The 21,565-nt window shown below is 36.4% G+C and overlaps 1 protein-coding gene across 1 annotated transcript in view; it reads left to right on the plus strand.

The window, feature by feature from the left end:
• The first annotated feature begins 3,573 nt into the window (after positions 1 to 3,573).
• LOC120635338 (CLIP domain-containing serine protease 14D-like) overlaps positions 3,574 to 21,565 on the plus strand; it is a 28,030-nt gene continuing 10,038 nt past the window's right edge. Inside the window, exons 1-3 of the mRNA XM_039906316.1 lie at positions 3,574 to 3,827; positions 8,127 to 8,233; positions 20,051 to 20,151. Coding sequence (XP_039762250.1) covers positions 3,752 to 3,827; positions 8,127 to 8,233; positions 20,051 to 20,151 — 284 coding nt within the window. The 5' untranslated portion in view covers positions 3,574 to 3,751. The remainder of the gene's footprint in view (positions 3,828 to 8,126; positions 8,234 to 20,050; positions 20,152 to 21,565) is intronic.

Consider the following 21,565-nt stretch of genomic DNA (forward strand, 5'->3'; position numbering starts at 1 on the left):
AGAGGAGGATTTTTGCCGTTTCAGCAATTTTACTGCTGTATGCATACCCTGGTAAGAAACCAAGCGCACGCCACTGCCTGTAGCCTTACAAGATTTGCTCGCTTGCAATTGAAGAGTTGTTTTCGCATATCAAACTCACCGACAAAGTAAAATATACCAAATTATTTTTCGGTTTTTGTTGACCCGGAATCTTAGCTACCACTATACCAAATTGGTAGGGCAGTGTTTGCTTCGCGCTCGTCTTGGCGGAGTCTCTACCGTGCCCCCCCGATATAAAGCAAAATAGTACAATTAAAGCAATTCTAAGTTTAAAGACATTTATTCCCATAAAAAGACCTAAGTCACTTACATAGGAAACTTAATTTTCTATAATAAATTAATACACTTCGCCATTAGACTAAACTAAATTCAATTTTACTATTATCTACTCATTCAATGTATTCGTCTTTAAATTTATTTGTATTACTTAATACATGAGAAGTTAATTTAGTTTTGAATACATTGAATGAGTTTACATTTTTTTATAGGTATAGGTATTAATTTTAGGATATTTCTAGTGAACATCTACCAATAGTTATCAGCTTGGAGTTGGTCAAACGGTTTTTTCTATAGACACCGCCTAAATCATTAGGCATAAACCCACCACGCTGCTCTTATTTGGCTTGGCGAGCTAATCATATGTCAGTTATCACAGTATAGTAACCAAAAGATAAAGAGGCGCGGAGAAAACATCCCAGATTCCGTATTATGAAACACAAAACAACACCACATAAACATATAGAGAAATTGTAAATAAAAATTTAACGAAAAGTATACAATATGGCGGCCTTATCGCTACATAGCGATCTCTTTAAGGCAACCAAAGGCGTAAAACACAGATCACAAACAGCAGCATTATGATTGAGATAGTAAATTAATATCAGGAATTTTGTACCGCGCCAGGTATTTGAGCTTGCGAACCGGTTCCCGCTGGACTGGACTGGAATGTCCCACATCGAGTACGCAGGATTTTACCAGCAACACTCCGGCGATCAGGTCCTGAGCTCTTTGTCAGGTTCTATTGGGCGAGTCCGACTCGCACTGGTCCGATTTTTTTCTGTTTTGCTTTACATACATACTTTATGTACCAAGCAAATAATCACTTGCGCGTATTGCTATTTAAAAGTTTCAGGCGTTCTCATAAAGATGATGAAATTGTAAGAATCAAGTGATTGACGGCCATTTAGCGCAGCAAGCAGCGACCCTGCTTTCTGAGTCCAAGGCCGTGGGTTCGATTCCCACAACTGGACAATGTTTGTGTGATGAACATGCAAGTTTTTCAGGGTCTGGGTATTATCTGTATATTAAGTATTTACGTATATTATTCATAAAATTATTCATCAGCTATCTTAGTAAACATAACACAAGCTACGCTTACTTTGGGACTAAGTGGCGATGTGTGTATTTTCATAGTATATGTATATTTTTTTAAAATCACACATTGGATAGAAGCAGGCAGTAACTTTGCGGAAATCCATAATATATTGTGAAAACTAAGCTTAATTTGCTATACTCCGCGAAAAGCAGCCGAATCTGTATAGTGTAATTTATAATTACTTCAATCCGTATACTCCACACCAAACACATCCTCGGCAATGTACGCTCTACGCACGTTTCGCTCCGAAACCGCATCCTCAGGAGATGTTGACTTTACAATGAATAATTGTTAATCTAATAATCTCATCATCGTCATCATCTCAACCAATGGACGTCCACTGCTGGACATAGGTCTTTTGTAGGGAGTTCCACAATGCACGGTCCTGGGCCGCTTGCCTCCAACGGCTCCCAGCTACTCGCCTGATGTCATCTGTCCACCTCGTTTGGGGCCGACCTACGCTGCGTTTACCGGTGCGGGGTCGCCATTCCAGCACCTTAAGACCCCAACGTCCATCGGTTCTCCGAGCTATGTGCCCCGCCCATTGCCACTTCAGCTTCGCAACTCGCTGAGCTATGTCGGTAACTCTAGTTCTTCTACGGATCTCCTCATTTCTGATTTGATCACGTAGAGACACTCCTAACATAGCTCTCTCCATCGCTCGTTGAGTGACTCTGAGCCTTCTTATGAGGCCCATAGTTAGCGACCATGTCTCTGATCCGTAAGTCATCACTGGCAACACGCACTGTTCGAAGACTTTAGTCTTCATGCACTGAGGGATTTTGGACGAGAAGATGTCACGAAGTTTCCCGAACGCTGCCCATCCGAGTTGGATTCGGCGGTTTACCTCTTTCTCGAAATTGGACTTACCTAACTGGATCGTGTGTCCTAGGTATATATACTCGTCTACAATTTCGAGTGCAGAGCTCCCAACAGTAATTGGGTGGAGCGGAACATGAGCGTTAGACATAATTTTCGTCTAGCTCATGTTCATACGAAGGCCCACCTGTTGAGAAACTCTGCTAAGGTCATTGAGCATCGCATTAAGGTCTTCCAGAGATCTAATAATCTAATAATTGTAAATTATAAATTACACCATACATATTCTGCTGCTTATTCATAATATAAAATCACACATTCATTTAAATTTAAATCACTCGTTAACTATCAAATTTTCATAAATTCATACATAAAAAGTAAAGCACTCGACCAAAGCAGTGCCAAGTGTCAGATTTGTTAGCTACGTTTACTTATTCGACCGCGTCAAAGTTAACTACGATTTGTATGGTATCGAAAGGGCGACATGTAGTTAGTGTACGCTTTTCCAGTAATATCACTAGATAGCGCTACTTTGATTCCATATGAATCGTAGTTTACTTTCACGCGATCGAATAAGTTAACGTCGTAGGTAGAAAATCTCAAACTTCGCACTCAGTTATCTATATTTTCTGTGCGTCATTCAGTTCTGCGTTAATTAATTGTTGTTTAAGTAGAATTCGATGTAATAGCTATTAATGACTTCATTTTCCTGTTTTTATGACAATACATACACACAAGTAAAAACGACGTAGTTTGATATTAGAGTTAAAATGTATTATTACCATTTCCTTAAATAGTGCGTGTTCATTGCCGAAGCGAACAAAAAAAAAATGTGTGAGCCGTCACGGGACGCCTGGCAGATTGTTTTTTTTTATTCCACTACAAATTAGTAGTAACCTTGCGTTTCAGTAATTTAAGTTATTTTTTTTTTAGTACGATATAAATACGACTGCATTATCGATACACTTCAGTCCTACATGGACACGAGCGATGCAAAGATCCCGGTTCCTTAGTCGTTCATCACTTGACTGCAATCTCACCTGGTGGAAAGTGATGATGCAGTCTAAGATGGTAGCAGGTTAACCTGTTGGAGTATGGTAGTCATACCCCTAATCGGTTTCTACGCGACATCGCACCGGAACACTAAATCGCTTAGTTGCACGTCTTTGTCGGTAGGGTGGTAACTAGCCACGGCCGAAGCCTCCCACCAGACCAGACCAGAGAAAATTCGAACCCGGGACCTTCCACTTAAATTCACAGCACTCACCGCTACGCCAGGTAGGTGGTCGTTTTCTATAAATTATACGAGTACGGACAGCATTCACGAGTCGCAACTCGCAACTAGTGATTCACCAGTCTCATATCGACACTGGTAGTATAATGACGTGTCCAACTGTTTACTAACTATTCTTGTTTTAGCTTAATGAGATACGTTATATATTTTTATATCGATAAAAACTTTCTGTTATAGTTCGAATCTTTTCTTATTGTTACTTTGAATTGAAATATTTCAATAAAATGAAGTACAGAGTGTTACTTTCTGTTTATTTATTTGGCTGCTTTGTGATTTATGCGAACGGACAGACGGATGAGGGTACGTTTTTTTTTTACAAATATATTATAATATCTTTCATAATAAAATTGAAGTTTATTTTTGTCATATAAAAATTATAACGTTTTACTTAAAAGTATGTGTTACCTCATCATATCAACCGATAGATGTCCACTGCTGGACATATGTCTCTTGTAGGGAGTTCCAAATTCCACGGTTCTGTGCCGCTTGGAACCAGCGGCTACCTGCGACGCGCTTAATGTCGTCTGTCCACCTCGTTGGGGGTTGACCAACGCTGGTCTTACCAGTGCGAGGCTGCCAATCCAGCACCTTGGGACCCCAACGTCCATCCTGCCTCCGAACTATGTGCTTCACCCATTGACACCAACTTCGCGACTTGTTGAGCTATGTCGGTAACTCTGGTTCTTCTACGAATCTCCACATTTCTGATTTGATCACTTAGAGATACTCCTAGCATAGCTCTCTCCATCGCCCGCTGAGTGACTCTGAGCCTTCTTATGAGGCCCATAGTTAGCGACCATGTCCTAACTACAGTATTTATAACCAAAAAAATTTTGGTCAGTCTGTTTGTACTGGCTTATCTCCGAAACGGCTGGACCGATTTCTACAGGACTGATAGCTGATATTTTGAGGAGTAACGAAATAAATATACTGCACCAAAACACACATCGCCATCAAGTCCCAAAGTAAGCGTAGCTTGTGTTACGGGTACTAAGATGACTGATGAATATTTATATTAATAATTAACATAAATACTTATAAAGTTATAATATACATATTAACACCAGACACTGAAAAACATTCATGTTCATCACACAAAAATGTTCCAGTTGTGGGAATCGAACCCACGGCATTAGATTCAGAAATCCGGGTTACTGCCCACTGCGCCAATCGGCCATCGTTAAGTAGATTGTCATACAAAGGTTTCCTGTAAGAGATTTGCTGCAGTAAGGACGTCTTTGCATGCCAACTTTTAAATATTTTTCCTTGTTATTTTGTTTTATCTGTATTATTTTATGTTCTGCACGCAATATAATGTTTCTTTATCTTCTTCTAATTTTTTTTTCAAATAAAGATATTAGGGTTTCGCTCAAAAATTTTAATCCATTATATTGTAAACAAAGTTGCATTTAAATAAGGAGGTTTTTTGTATACGTCCATTTGTTGAAGGTTAGCGTCTACTTTTTGAATATCCCTATCCCTACTAATATTATAAATGTGAATGTAAGTTTGTTTGTTACGCTTTCATGCAAAAACTACTGAACCGATCATCACGAAACTTTGTACACATATTCCTGAAGGTATTAGAAGTAATGTAGGATGCTTTATCCCGAAATTAAGCTCAGTTCTCTCGGGAGAGGGGACGAAAGTGTTTGATGATTTCACACCAGGCTTAGCTATCCTACATATGTATGCTAGTACATAATACATAAGAGGAAATGTATACGTTGCAATTTATAGTTTCTTTAATCGTTGAGTTGAATTTATTGTCAAATTAAGTTTACACGACGCGTTGTCTATGTTATGTGCACTTGTCATTGACATGTATATCAGTCCATGGTTTTTGTGTGTGTGCTATATTTAAAAACGTGTAATATGCATGTTGTTAGTGTTCTAAATCTTTATATATATATTTCTTGTGTGCGTGTGTATGTCACTGAACTCCTCCTAGACGGCTGGACCGATTTGAATGAATTTTTTGGTATACGTTTGGGTGGCACGCTGGATGGTTTAGATTCACAAATTAGCCCGACAGATGGCGCTGGGGTCCGCTAGTTATATATATATTTCTCGTGTGCGTGTGTATGTCACTGAACTCCTCCTAAACGGCTGGACCAATTGCGTTTGGGTGGGACCCTGGATGGTTTAGATTCACAAATCAGCCCGACAGATGGCGCTGAGGTCCGCTAGTAAATAAATAAAAAATTTGAATGGGTAGCTGCTTACGTGGATTATTTTTGCATCGGAAAGGATCTTTTGTAGAAAATAATATTATTTCAGTATAACTACATTTAGGAAGCGCCACGCCACAGTCAATATCGGCAATCGCTAACGTTTGTTTTATATTTGGCTTGGTTTAGAAAAAACATTATTTCAGGCTGAAATCTTATTATAACCGAAACTTAATATAGCCTATGTCACTTCTGAATAAAACAGCTTCAAAATGGTGTAAGAATTTTCAAAATCGGTTTAATAGTTTTAAAGTTTATCGATTACAAATAATAAACTTATAGATTAGAAAGGTTGTAACAACAAATACTGAAACAAAGTATAAAATATATGGCGACAAAAGCCACGATTTTTTTCATGCCAGATAATTAAACTGAACCCGTTGTGCGCGAGTCCGACTCTTACTTAGCCAGTTTTTTCTTGTCTATTTTGTTTGTGCAATAAAGAATTCGAATAAACATGTTCTTAATTTTTATAAGATAACTTAGTATGAATAGAAGAAATTAATGTTTGTATGTTTGTTATTTTCATAATATGTTTATTTATGATTACTACAAAACAGTGTCAATGTACGACTAACCGCAGTTAGCGAAGTCGTTGCTCCTAAAATTGCTTGAATTTTAACGGGAACCCGGTTATACTTGTTCGAGCGCAGATTCAGTCTCTAACTAAAAACCTGTCTACCAACCGAAATGGAATAATGTACATATACAGTCTATGTGCCTCATGAGAAGGCTCAGAGTCACTCGAGCGATGTCAAGAGCTATGTTAGGAGTATCTCTACGTGATCAAATCGGGAATGAGGAAAGAACTAGAGTTACCGACATAGCTCAACGAGCCACGAAGCTGAAGTGGCAATGGGCGGGGCACATAGAACCGATGGACGTTGGGGTTCCAAGGTGTTTTAGTGGCCGCCCCGCACCGGTAAACGCAGCGTTGGTCGACCCCAAACCAGGTGGACGAGTCAAACGAGTCGCGGGGAGCCGCTGGATAAAAGCGGCCCAGAATCGTGGAGTTTAGAACTCCCTACAAAAGACCTATGCCCAGCAGTGGTCGTCAATCGGTTGATTTTATGATGATGACGCTTCAACGGTAAAGGAAAACATCGTGAGGAAATTATCAAAATTAAGCTTAATTTGCTATACTCCGCGTTTCTCTTTTCGCGGAGTATAGCAAACTAAGCTTAATTTTGATAATATATCATGGATTTCCGCAAAGTAACACCTGCTTCTATCCAATATCGTGAGGAAACCTCCATAAAGGTGTGTGAAGTCCACCAATCCGCACTGGGCAAGCGTGGTGGGCTACGGCCTTAGCCCCTTCTCCTTGTAGGGGGGAGACCCGTGTTTCGTCGTGATGATGATGACAATTTCCCTGAAGCGTTGACAGCTTCTTCTAGGACTTCGGCTTCACTGCCAGAGGGCCGAGTTCGAATCCCTCTAACATTTTTAAGTTAGAGGGATTCGAACTCGGCCCTCCCTCTAACGCTTTAAGTAATGAAAATATCACTCGCTTCAACGGTGAAGGAAAACATCGTGAGGAAACCTGCATACCTTACTCCATAATGTTCTCAAAGGTGTGTGAAGTCCACCAATCCGCACTGGGCAAGCGTGGTGGGCTACGGCCTTAGCCCCTTCTCCTTGTGGGGGGAGACCCGTGCTCTGTAGTGGGCCGGTTATGGGTTGGTATGATGATGATCCCTAACAGGTTAGCCCGTTACCATCTTAGACTGCATCATCACTTAAAGTCCATCAGCTTAGATACGGTCGCCTTTGTATCGTGCCGTACTCACACAAAAAGCTAAATTAACAAAAAAAATAAAAGCGCAAATGTAAAATTCCAAATTCTCCTGCCGGTGTACCGACACTATGAAATTGAACAGTTCACCAATGTAATGTATTGATGAACATCAACAGTCTCAGCCAACTTAAAAATATTCCACCTTAATCTGAATATTATGATCTCACACTTCACAATTTATTAGACAGTAAATTTTAAAAATAATATTGCTAAAAGGCAATGACTGTACAATCGCGTGTCAATAGTCTTACGATGGTCAGTAGAACTGTCAAAATATTAGTAGTCTACCAATACGTGCGATCATTGACTTGTCATTGTGCCCGAGATTAGCAAATAGCGCCAAATTTTTCAATGGCGTTCCAGTGGTCCGCCATCGGAAAACCATAATGACACAATTGAGTTAGTAGAATACCAAACATGTCAAAACTGACAATTATGAAGTCACTGATCGACACACAATTGTAAAAGCAGACTTATGGTCCAGGAGTTGAGGTAGCAGTCGAGAGCTAACTTTTAGTAGAAAAAAAAATTTATTTATATAATTATACAAATGTATTTATTTGCTTACAGGTGAAACGTGTACCCATAGAAAGACTGGGATGCGAGGACAGTGTTTAAATATAAGAAGATGTCAAAGTGCCATAGACGAAATAAAACAGCAGAAGGGTGTGCCACAGGTAATTTATGATAACATTAATAAATAATTAAATTAAATAAATATACTAAAAGTAAGCGTAGCTTGTGTTATGGGTACTAAGATAACTGATGAATATATTTAGACGGCCCTGCTTTCTGAGTCCAAGGCCGTGGGTTTGATTCCCACAACTGGACAATATTTATGAGATGAACATGAATGTTTTCTAGTGTCTGGGTGTTTATCTATATATTATAAGTATTTATGTATATTATTCATAAAAAATATACATTAGTATGAGATATAAAATTCATTTACGCATAACCTACGATCGTAAATTTGTGATTTAACGAACGCGTTTGACAAGGGTGCCCATTAAACTTTTTTTCTTATTTTCATGGCCCTAATCACAATGTAATAAATGTGTCACAAATTGTATTTTCAGTTGTCCGTCTCCAACGAGTCCATTTCATGAATAAGTATTTTTTGGTGTCTTTGGGATCGTGCAAGAAATGAAAATGGACTGTAGGTCCATTTTCATTTCTTGTTGGCGTTTCTTGTTTATTTTTTTGTTGCAGCGACTTTTATTGTTTTACTCTCCTTGGTTTTAGTAAATTTAATTTTACTTACAAATTGTATGAAACAAATAGCCTTTTAAACTTCATACGACAACTTATGTACGTAAAATAAATAGGGGAGGGTTAAAAAATTGGGTGTAAAAGTGACCTTATGATTCAAATACCTCTATAACGTAGTCTTTAATTGTTAATTAATTTAATATCAATAGATTCATTTATATTTAAGTCATTTATATACTAATGTGGAGTAGTTTAGATTGATTCCGTAGTGCATACATAAATGTAAGCTACAAAAATATATTTTTTACGATATCACTTTATAAATCTTTGTATTTCTTCGTTTCTCTTATTTAGTATCGTTACTCTTTTTCTTATTTAGTAAATAACAATACATAAAGAAGAATATGTATTTTTACTAAATATTTTAATACAGTGGGAAGATTGCAAAAAAATGCCAAAAGTCCTTCTACTATACGAGTTACATATCAATTTTAGGGTGGGCATTGCTTTGGTGCATTTACGAAGTGCACGCAACTGATATCTAAATACATATAAACCTTCTATTGAATCACTCCACCTATTGCTTAAAATAGCATTAAAATCCGTTGCGTAGTTTAAAAGATCTAAGCGTACAGACAGCGGAAGCGGCATTGTTTTATATTATGTAAAGATATGTTTTTTTTTGTTTGATTCTTTTAGTGGTATAAATAAATAATAAATAGATGTACTACGACAATACACACATCGCCATCTGGCCCCAAAGTAAGCGTAGCTTGTGTTATGGGTACTAAGATGACTGATGAATATTTTTATGAATACACATAAATACTTATGATATACAGATAAACACCCAGACACTGAAAAACATCCATGCTCATCACACAGACATTTTACAGTAGTGGGAATCAAACCCACTGCCTTTAGCTCAGAAAGCAGCGTCGCTGCAAACTGCGCTTCGCTTACTTTGGAGCTAGATGGTGATGTGTGTATAGCCGTAGAAAAAAAAAAATCCTGTAAAGTTTGGTGACGATCGGAGCACTCCTATTTTTGAACTGTCAAATACAGCTTTTATTTACTATGATGATATTCTATTGTTGGGTGTACATGGGTGTAGATAATGATCTTCACCCGCTCGAGAAGAGAATAGAAGAGAATGAATACGGAGAGAAATAAATGATTTAATATATTATGAGACTTAAATTAAAAATTTAATGATGTAAGTTTATTGTTTAAATTAAATAAAGCAAAACCTAGCCCGGCGAAGCGGGCTGGGTACGCTTGTTTATTATAAATCATTATCATACAATGATAACAACTTTTGGAACAGAGCGCTGTTTTGCATGGTGGATAATATATTTTATTTTGATTTATTTATTTATTTATTAGTTTTTCAAGGGAAACAAACAGTATAATTATACATAAAAGTAATGCCGTATTTTTGTATCACATATACCAATGAAGTTTCCACAACTTGGTTATAGATATAACACGATAACATTAACCACAATTGCTTAGGAGTACGTACCTAGCAAGCAATTATTATACAAAAAAAAGAAAAAAAATAATAATAATGTAATTAAAACAAAAATGAAAAACAAAAACTTTAAAGCTATAGTACTTATTTTGTCATAATAAATTTTCTAAACGTGCCAATTTTGACATGAAAAATGTCCGTCTCACAATATTTGTTGTTAAAAGCATTGCACGCACGAGATAAAAAGTCATTTGCCGAATACCTTGTCTTCCATCTAGCCCACGCAAAGGGAGGTTTACGCCTTGCATTTAACCTACGACATGCAAAATCGATATTACTTAGAAGAAGTGAAGTATTAAATGATACTACATTTGCACATATCTCGAAAAACTTACTTCTATACCTCAAAAAACAAATGTATGTTATTAATAAAGCTTACCTATATATTATGTTATTGTTGACCATATTTATGACTAAACGGTTATCCGCTGTACACAACTAAATTAAATAATCTTGACTGAAATTAATATCACCTTTAAATTATTATGCAACTTTGGGTCAAAATGGAAATTCCTTAACATTATAAATGCGAAGTTTTCATATTTGTTTTTCATCGCTTAGTTAGGGCGTAAAGGATGGACAAACCAACAAACAAATAAACATCCTTCTTTATTTTTAATATTAGTTAGGATTTAAGTGACAATGAATGGGAGCGGTGATAGCCCAGTGGGTAGGGACTCGGCTTCCTTTCGGCGTCGCGAGTTCGAATCCCAGCACCTCTAACTTTTCTAAGTTATGTACGTTTTAAACAAGTTAAATATCGGATAGAGGCAGGCGTTACTATGCAGAAATCCATGACATATTATGAAAATTAAGCTTAATTTGCTATACTCCGGGAAAAGCAGGAGAATCTGTATTTGTAGAGAATTTGTGTTTGTGGAAAGTCAACAGGTTTCGGAGCGAGACGTGCGTAGAGGGCACATTGCCGAGGATCTGTTTGGTGTGGAGTATACGGATTGCAGATATTAATCTTCAATCCTTGAAATGATTCCTAAGGTGATTTTGGACCTGCCAATGCACAAGTTTAAAGAATTTGTTAAAACACATTTATTACAGCGAGGTTACTATACAATTGATGAATTTTTTAATGTTGGTTGCTTGGAAGCATCCGGCTCCGCTTTCAGCTCTCACAAGATAGAAAAATGAATGTTAAAATGCAAAATGTAAATTGTTGATGTTGGAAAAGAGCAACTGCTGAGTTTCTTGCCGGCTTCTTCTCTGTAGAATCTGCCTTCCGAACCGGTGGTAGAATCACTACAAACAGACAGACTTGACGTTTCAAAAGTGCTTATATTAGGCCTACTTGAAATAAATAAATTTTGAATTTTGAATTTTGAAGAAATTATAAATTACACCATACAGATTCTCCTGCTGTTCGCGGAGTATAGCAAATTAAGCTTAATTTTCCTAATTTAAATATCACTCGCTTAAAAGTCGAAGAAAAACATAGTGACGAAACCTGCATATTTATTCTCCATAATTTTGTCAAAGGTGTGTCAAGTCCACCTATCCGCACTGGGCCAGCGTGGTGGACTACGGCTTCCCACCCTTCTCATTCTGTAGCTGGCCTGTAATTGGTTGATATGATGCTCAAGATGTTAAAGCAATAAAGAAACTTAGTGTCTTTTTTGATAAAAAAAAATGGAAACAAATTCGGAATGCGACAACCCTATCTATGTTCTTATCTTAATTACTGGTTGTGAATAACATTAATGGGGAAACAGACTGGGTATTACCAGGTAGTCACGCCAAATACCCCATTTTTAAATGGTAGCCATTAATAAAATTGTTTATATTAAACCGGTTTTTTTTCGACTTAAAAAAAAAGGAGAATATTCTTAATTAGACTATGTTTTATTTATACTAGCTTGTATTAATAAAACATAGTTATACAAGCAAATGCATACCAATAAAAGCATAAAAAAAATCACATCTTTGCATAATATAAACAATGTCGCTTCCACTGACTGTACGCTTAGATCTTTTTAACAACGCAACACGTTTTGATTATACTCGTCTGCGTGGACTTCATAATTGGGTCTGAAGCTTCGCTCGTTAACAATTTTTAAACATTCCACGGGAACTTTTTGGGAGATCGGTATAGAAAGTACATGTACTTTTCCATAGCATCAGTGTTGTGCATAGAGGGTATGCATAGGGTATGCAGATGATATAAAATGAAGAAAATGTCCAGTACGAGTCGTAAATACTTAAGGGTAGGCTATTTATAACTCTTACAATGTCTATCATTAAGTTTTTTATATCTCGTACTGGAGATTTTCTTCATATTATATCATCAGCATACCAAGGGCGGATCCAGCTTTGGCGCCAGCAGGGGGTCACATAGTCGTGGTCAAGTCGAGAACTTATAATTAAATTTTGATGCCAATAGATAGAAGTAAAAAGTAGGTATTTTATTAATGTACCTAAGTACTGTACTTAAAAAATTTTATTTTTTATTTTACACTTGCAAAACTTAACCGAAATAGCTTGTACATATACACCTACATAATGGCATCTTCTCTTGAAGACATCCAGAGAAGAATTATCACTCACGGAATGAGGCAGCCTATTTATATTCCATAACCGTGGTGAATGATTTGCCATAACAGCTAGAGGTATGTCGAGGGGTATGACGCATAACTCCGCAAGAGTGAAGGGTTCAAAAAGCTCAGGGGGGGTCATGACCCCCATGACCTCCCCCTGGATCCGCTGTTGCATACCCTGTGCATACCCTCTATGCACGTCACTGGGTGACATGCGTACCAGATTTCAAAGCTGTCTGCTCGCGGCCTAGCTCTTAAACAAATTTCAATATTTTCCTCGGAAACTACTTAAGCAATCGGGATAAAAGGTAGCTTAAGTTCTTTTCCATGTCAAAGGCTAGATGCATGCCAAATTTCATCCAAATCCGTTCCGCCGTTTTTGCGTGATTGAGTAACAAACATCCACACTTTCACATTTTTAATATTAGTAGGATTTGTTTACTCCGCCATTTAAGAACCCATTTTGATGTTTTTTTTTATTTGGTATGTCAAATTTCAGAGGTAGTCCCATTTTAATTTAGTGAAGATCTATTGGTGGGATCCTGGAAAACTCGAGGGAACTCTTTAAATACTGTTTAAGGTCACTTGACTATATTATGAAAATTAAGCTTAATTTGCTATACTCCGCGAACAGCAGGAGAATCTGTATGGTGTAATTTATAATCACTTCAATCCGTATACTCCACACCAAACAGATCCTCGGTAATGTACCCTCTACGCACGTTTCGCTCCGAAACCGGAGCATCCTCAGGAGATGTCGACTTTACAATGAATAATTGTTAAGTTACACCATACAGATTCTCCTGCTGTTCGCGGAGTATAGCAAATTAATTTTCATAATATATTATGGATTTCCGCAAAGTAACGCCTGCTCCTATCCAATAGGTAACTTGAGCTTTTCCAAACGCGCCATTTGGTCAATTGAAACTACACTATCTAGCCCCTAAAAGGCGAGAAAATAAAATAGATAAGAAGAACGTGTCTGTACTTATCTACACGCGTTAGAATTTATACTTAACAAGATAAAAATCTTTTCAAAAATTTTAGACACTAACAATAGAAAAAAGGTGTTTAATACATTGAAATTTTTACTATAACGCATTATCTATTCTCATTCTATCTCACCTAGTTACATCGAACATTAAAATTTGAGATGTTTGTACCATTGAATCAATTAAATCACCGGAATGAGCTCGCAGGCTTTGGCAATTGAAAGTGTCAAAAACAACCGTGAAAAACTAAAATGTCGACAGGGTGTCGGTATTTTGTGCGCGCGCATGGTAAAAAGTATGCGGGCGGACGATGTATTCCCCTCTCACTCGGTTTCGCAACTACCTTCATCCTGTTAAAATCGTGTAACCATGTGCGCGTATTTCGTTCCATATCCACTCCCATGTTTTTCTCCAAACGCCGCTAAAGAAGTATAACTTCTAAAATTTAAAAACGACTAAAAAGCAAGAAATAAATATTTTCTATAACATTCAAAATAAAAAAGTAGAATGAAAAAGTTACAATATTTGCATTACTTTTTAGTCATAACTAAAGTATATTTTTTATCAACATATCGAACTCCCAGTCCGTAGCTAATAAACTAACCTCTGTCCTAACGTCGAATCTTTGACCTCGGTTCTTATAACGAACTAAATGTGATAACTATAACGTAAAAAAGGATATAAACAGTCGACTTACAAGAAATGGTCATAAATTAGTGACATCTGCATATCGTCTGCGAAAGGTGCAGAAGTCATTTGTGGGACTGAGTATACGCTTTTATAATATGATTCCTAAGGTAATTTTGGACCTACCAATGCATAAGTTTAAAGAATGTGCTAAAACACATTTATTACAGCGAGGTTATTATACAATTGATGAATTTCTTAATGACAAGGTTGCTTGGAACCATCCGGCTCCGCTTTCATCTCTCACAAGATAGAAAAATTAATTTTGAAATGTAAAATGTAAATTGTTAATGTTGGAAAAGAGCAACTGCTGAGTTTCTTGCCGGCTTCTTCTCGGTAGAATCTGCCTTCCGAACCGGTGGTAGAGTTACTACACACAGACAGACTTGACGTTTCCAAAGTGCTTATATTAAGCCTACTTGAAGTAATCAATCATTATTTTATCAGAGAAAAAGTGCTATATACCATATACATCGTGTAAATGAGAACCTCACAGGGTTCACAGGAACAGTAAGACTTTCCAGTGAAACCGAATACTTAATAGTTTTTGAGTAAACCACTGCCATAGTTTTTATTGAAAGAAATCCGATACAGCCCTAACAACACACGCAAAATTAAAATAATGTGACTCCAGTCACTTTATTAGGTACGCGTCGAGTAGCGTAGGTACTATGCGCGTGACGGTCTTTTATCTTCAATAGGGTTGTCATAAGTAAACACTTACAATGTTTTATGAAAAATTCGTTTGTATGGAAAAATAAATATGCTTCTTTTTGTTAAATATTTTTAGAGGGTGATTTCTTATGAAATATACATATGCTATATCCTTCAACATTATTTCGTAATTCGGTTACACGTACACTATTCATATTACCATAAAATAAATCAATTCCAATATTTAAAAAATCTTGTTATTGAACATGGACAAAATACCGTTCAGTTAAGTTAATGTGACCTCTTTTGACGATTTGTATTTTCGCTCGCTAATTCTTTAACCACCCGCAAAAATTTTTACTTTTAAATAATATGGTACATTTGAAAAGAACTTTGAGATTTTGTATCTACTAATTTTAAAATATTATTGTATTCTCCGTGTAATTGAACTATTGTGTTCTTTTTGAGAAATAAATGTTTTTAAGCCGCATTCCGGGGTCATTGTAAACAGAATTAAGAAGGCGAAAGATGCGGATTACAAAATAATAAAATCTGTTCTTAGTTTCAGTTAAAGGTACGTTTAAACAGAAAAAAACGATTTAGCACCATTGCCTCACTGGTGCTTTCTGAATGATTCAATCCATCTGTATGTTTGCGAAACTGTGACCAGTTTATAATCACTCGTGCGAAGAATGACCACCCGAGGTCATGACTCACTCGTGCCGTCACTCTCACACACATACAAAGTGAAAGAAACAGTAGGAGGATGGAGGTAAAGTTCTATTTATTCCTCATGTTAAAGATATTTTACTTTACATTGACTCACATTTGATGCAGACTGCAAATACCTCGAATAATAATTGCTTCTTTTTTTGACAAAAATTTCAAAAAGATAATATTTTTATCATCTCCATATTATTTATTCCTTTATTTAATAATATATATAACAATAAAGTACATGATAAAATCCAAATCGTTATATTTGTGAGTTCACTCAGAGTGCAACAAAATAAATCCGTCTTCTCGGCTATCACATTGAGGGTACGGGTACGGTACGATACGGTACGGTACGGTATTAACCTATTACAGGGCCGGTTCCAGAGCAAGGTCTCCTCCCACTATGACAAGGGTTGAGGACGTTATTTTCATTTTATTTAAGAAAATGAGTAATATTTTAAACAGCATAAAAACTCTTTGATTTTATTTAAAAAAAAAAAAGAATGTGTGTACTTATAAAGAAGTTAAAATAATGACGGTGTATAGTCAGTACATATATGAAAATTTAATTTATGTCCATAAAAATATATCAAAATTTAAAAAGAAAATGCACTGTAACAATATAAATATTAGAAGCAAAAATAAACTCGTTGTGCAGTTTACTAGGCTACACAAAATTGCAAATTCATTCACGGGCAATTGTATATTATTTTATAACAAATTACCAAATGAAATCTTTGAGTTGTCTCTCAATAAGTTTAAAGTTTATATAAAACGTAAGCTTACAGAAAGATCCTATTATAACATTAAGGATTATTTAAACGATTAAAAAGCTTGGGTGTGAATTGCTCTAGTTTCATAGCTTAGTATAAATTTACTGGAAGATGGTGATAACAAAAAAAAAATTTACCCGGCTAAGTTTGTTGTGGGCTCTTCTTAGACCAGGGCGCGTTTGGAACCCTCATACCTTTAAATTTAAGTTGGCGAACGAAGGTATCACCATCCCTTTACAATTATGTAAACAAATATGTATGAACGCTTCATAAGCGCCTGTGATAGGCCTACATGAATAAAGAAATTTTGAATTTGAATTTGAATTTTATGTACACGCGTTAGAAGTTATACTTCTTTGGCGTATGGAAAAAAAAATAACTAAAATGCAGTAGTGATTAAGGATAAATATTAAAATTAATCAAAAATAATTTATTTAAATAAAAAGGTTTTACTAACGTAATAATATTTATTTATTCACACTTATTCACACTGTTACGAAACACGTGTTCTAAATATAAAAATACTAGAATATACAACTTGAAGATAGTTATAGATTTTCATGTCACCTAGAACTAACTTTACGACGTAGAATTCAGGTGTCGGTGTGCGCGAGCATCGCAAAAATTCACTCTCATCTTTTTTCTCCAACGCGCCAAAAGAAGTATAACTTCAATAATCTTCATACATATAACTACACTTCATATATATATATATATATATATATATATATATATATATATATATATATATATATATATATAATGTGAAGTTGACTGACTGATATATCAACGCACAGCTTGACGGATCGGGCTGAAATCTTGCATACAGATTGTTATTACAACGTAGGCATTCGCTATGAAAGGAATTTTGGAAATTCCAACCCTAAGAGGGAAATATAAATAATTTAAAATCCTCCATTAATCAATTTATTTTTCAAGTTACATCATCCATCCATGAAACTTTGATTGTAGGTTTTCGATTAAAAATAAAGAAATAGGTACGTGTTTCACAAATTTTAGAAATTCCAACTCCAAAGGCATCAAATAGGGGATGAAAATTTATATAAAAGTTTCTGATTTTGTAAGTAATTAAATTATTTTTTAAATATAACATAATTAAAGAAGTGTTATTTTAATTTCTTATTTTTAGCTGTTTACTGCTAGCAGTCTTATGTACCCAGTGGATTTGCATGCTATGTTCGTATCGAGAAGGCACAATTATATACACATGCCAAATAGTGCTATAGTTTCTATTAGAGTAAGCAGTTGATTGTCAGTTTTGCGAACTAAATAAAAAAAAGGGGGCCATTTTTTGTTTTAGCATGCAAATTATTCATATTGATATTGATATTAAATAAATAAAATAAAATAAAATAGCCTTTAATTCCAAAACGTCATTTCATAAACACTAATAAACACTTATACTTTTAAATTTAATAAAAATTAATATATTGAATTGTTAGGGTAGGTATGGTTTTACAATAATATTGAATTAAAATTATTAATTAATTATGTCACGAGTTTCGGATTGCCTGTTGGCAAAGGCCTCCTCTAGCTCTCGCCACTGCTTCCTGTCGTGCGCTACTCTGCGCCAGTTAGGTCCCGCGGTCTGTTTAATGTCGTCTTCCCACCTCCTATATGGTCGGCCTCTATTTCTCTTTCCATCTCGTGGGTACCAGTTTGTGACGACTTTGCTCCATTTTTCCTGTCTATCTCTTTGGGAATGTCCTGCCCATTTCCATTTTTGTATGTCAATCTTATTTAGAATATCAATGACTCTAGTTTGATTTCTAATGTTGTGGCTACTATATCGGTCTTTTCTCTTCACTCCTATCATGCTTCTTTCCATTGCTCTTTGGCAAGTAACTAGTTTTGTTCTATGATTTAGATTTCACATCCGTAAGTAATTAATATTGATATTAACTCTTTTGAAATAAATAACTAAAATGTAGACTGTATGGCGCATCTTTTTTCATCTTTTTTCCCTAACGCGCCAAAAGAAGTATAACTTAAAAAAAAAATTAAAAGTGATATTAAAAGCGTTATAGGTTCCGAAGCGTGGCCGCTCTTTAGGAACGCGTTTCTACCGAGCGGCTATGGGATCTCAGGGTACTACTCGGAGGATCCCACTGAAACTTTGACGACCACCCTGGCGCAATGGTGACCGCTGTGAATGTAAGCCGGAGGTACCGGGTTCCATTATCAGCGATGGCAATTTTGGAATTTATAATTTCTGAATTTTCTCTGGTCTGATCTGGTAGGAGGCTTTGGCCGTGGCTAGTTATCACCCTACCGACATAGTCGTTTGACGGCCGAGTGGCGCAGTGGGCAGCGACCCTGCTTTCCGAGTCCAAGGCCGTGGGTTCGATTCCCACAACTGGAGAATGTTTATGTGATGAACATGAATGTTTTTATCTGTATATTATAAGTATTTATGTGTATTATATTCATAAAAAAATATTTATCAGCTATCTCAGTACCCATAACACAAGTTACGCTTACTTTGGGGCTAGATGGCGATGTGTGTATTGTCGTAGTATATTTATTAATTTATTATTTATTTATAGTCATACCGCATAATTGTGCAGCGTTCCAGTACGATTAACGATAACTTCCACCCCCTAACAAGTTAGCCGTAACCATCTTAGACTGCATCACCACTTACCACCAGGTGAGATTGCAGTCGAGGCACAGTAAATATATAAGCTAAATGGCTAACTTGTAGTGGAATAAAAAATTGTGTGGTTTCATGAAAGCACGGTAAAAGTGAACCTTTTTTTTACATTTTAGAAATTTAACTAAAAACTATTTTTTACATTTTAGACATTTAACTAAAAACTATCGGAATAAAATTCCATTACGGTTATAAAAATCGCTTCTTCAATCTTAATTCTATACTTGGAAAATGGGAATCATAACTAATATTTTTATTGACCTCTGTGCTTCAGAGTTCGACATACATAATACTTAACAATTATTTAGATGATATACATATATTAAAAAAACTGAAAACATAATTTTAAGATCGTTAACTCATTTTGATCCGTTTTTCAATTATTTTCAATCATTCTATTATCAATTCCATCTTCATCGTGAGTTTATAAAATATTACAAATATTTTATGGAGCACTGACACAAATAAGTGTTAGTCTATACACTACACGGTCAGTTGATGCGAACTATAGGCGCCGCCATATTGGCCTAGGCTGCTCTCACCGGCGCAACCGGAGCGCCGGTCACTTTATCCCTACCCCGCGACCGATCGTCACGCGACATGCACACAGTTGAAAAAGTCTGAAACGATTTAATAAAAGGTTTAATTTAAAAGAGAAGGGGTTATTAAAATATAAGGAAAAATTGTTTTTTTTATCTGTTCCAGCTATGTTCTTTTAGCGGAGACGATCCGATAGTTTGCTGCATTGATAGGGCTCAACCTACCACCACAGCCCGAATACCAGTTGCCACCACTTCCACACAAAGGTACCACCAGTTACATAATTAATTTCGTCTGATGGGACGCTTCGGCTGTGGCTAGTCACCACCCTACCGACGAGACGGTGCGATGTCGCGTAGAAACCATAAATGCAGATCATATAAAGTGAAGAAAATCTCCGAAGTCCAAGGTCGTGGGTTCGATTCCCACAACTGGAAAATGTTTGTGCGTTGAACATGAATGTTTTTCAGTGTCTGGGTGTTTATCTGTATATATATTATAAGTATTTATGTGTATTATATTCATAAAAAAATATGCATCAGCTATCTTAGTACCGATAACACAAGCTACGCTTACTTTGGGGCTAGATGGCGATGTGTGTACTGTCGTAGTATATTTATTTATTTAAAAAAAAAATAATACTTACTCCTTTTTATCTCATACAATATCTTTAAATTTTTTATAACTTGTACTGGAGATTTTCTTCATTTTATATCATCTGCATACCCTGTGCATACCCTCTATGCACGCCACTGATTAGGGGACCATGTATACTGCATCATCACTTACCACCAGGTGAGATTGCAGTCAAGGGCTAACTTGTAGTGGAATAACGAAAAATATAGCTATATTAAAATGCTAAATGTTGATGTTGGAAAAGAGCAACCGCTGAGTTTCTTGCCGGCTTCTTCTCGGTAGAATCTGCCTTCCGAACACCGGTTCGAGTGACTACAAACAGACAGACTAGATCCTCAAAAGATCTTTCTATATTCATCATCATGTCAACCCATTAGCGGCCCACTACAGGGCACGGGGATCCTCCCACAATCGGTACGGGTTAAGGCCATAGTCCACCACGCTGGTCCAGTGCGGATTGGTGGACTCCACACACCTTTGGGAACATAAAGTAGAACTCTCAAGCATGAATGTTCCCTCACGATGTTTTCCTTCACCGTTGAAGCAAGTGATAATTTGATTGCTTAAAACGCACATAACATAGAAAAGTCAGAGGTGCTGGGATTCGAACTCGGCCCCACGAAAGTGTAGTCGAAGTCCTACTCACTGGGCTATCACAACTTCCAAGAAAATTCAGTAATATCAATTTTGAAAATAATATGCGTAGATCGTCTAGACGTGGTTTTATCTCACTCATATCTTAAAATTTTGTCGACTACACTCACTACTTTCATACCTTGAAATTCTATCATCTGCATTCATACCGTAAATTTATATCATCGACACTCACATCTTAATGGTTTTTTTTTTGCAATAATTGACTTGACGGTCCAAGCAGACGGTAAGTGGAAAATCCATTGCCTATAGACATAGCAACACTTCGCAGGGCGTGTGGAAAACCCGTCCATAAAAGTGCCGTTCTGTGTCCATCAACTTTAGACGTAGGTGTTCAGCCTCATGTGGCTGTGACACCGGAAACCTTGCCCTTCAGACGTAGCAGATATA

Source organism: Pararge aegeria, chromosome 26 (genome assembly GCF_905163445.1).
Source record: "Pararge aegeria chromosome 26, ilParAegt1.1, whole genome shotgun sequence".
NCBI lineage: Eukaryota > Metazoa > Arthropoda > Insecta > Lepidoptera > Nymphalidae > Pararge > Pararge aegeria.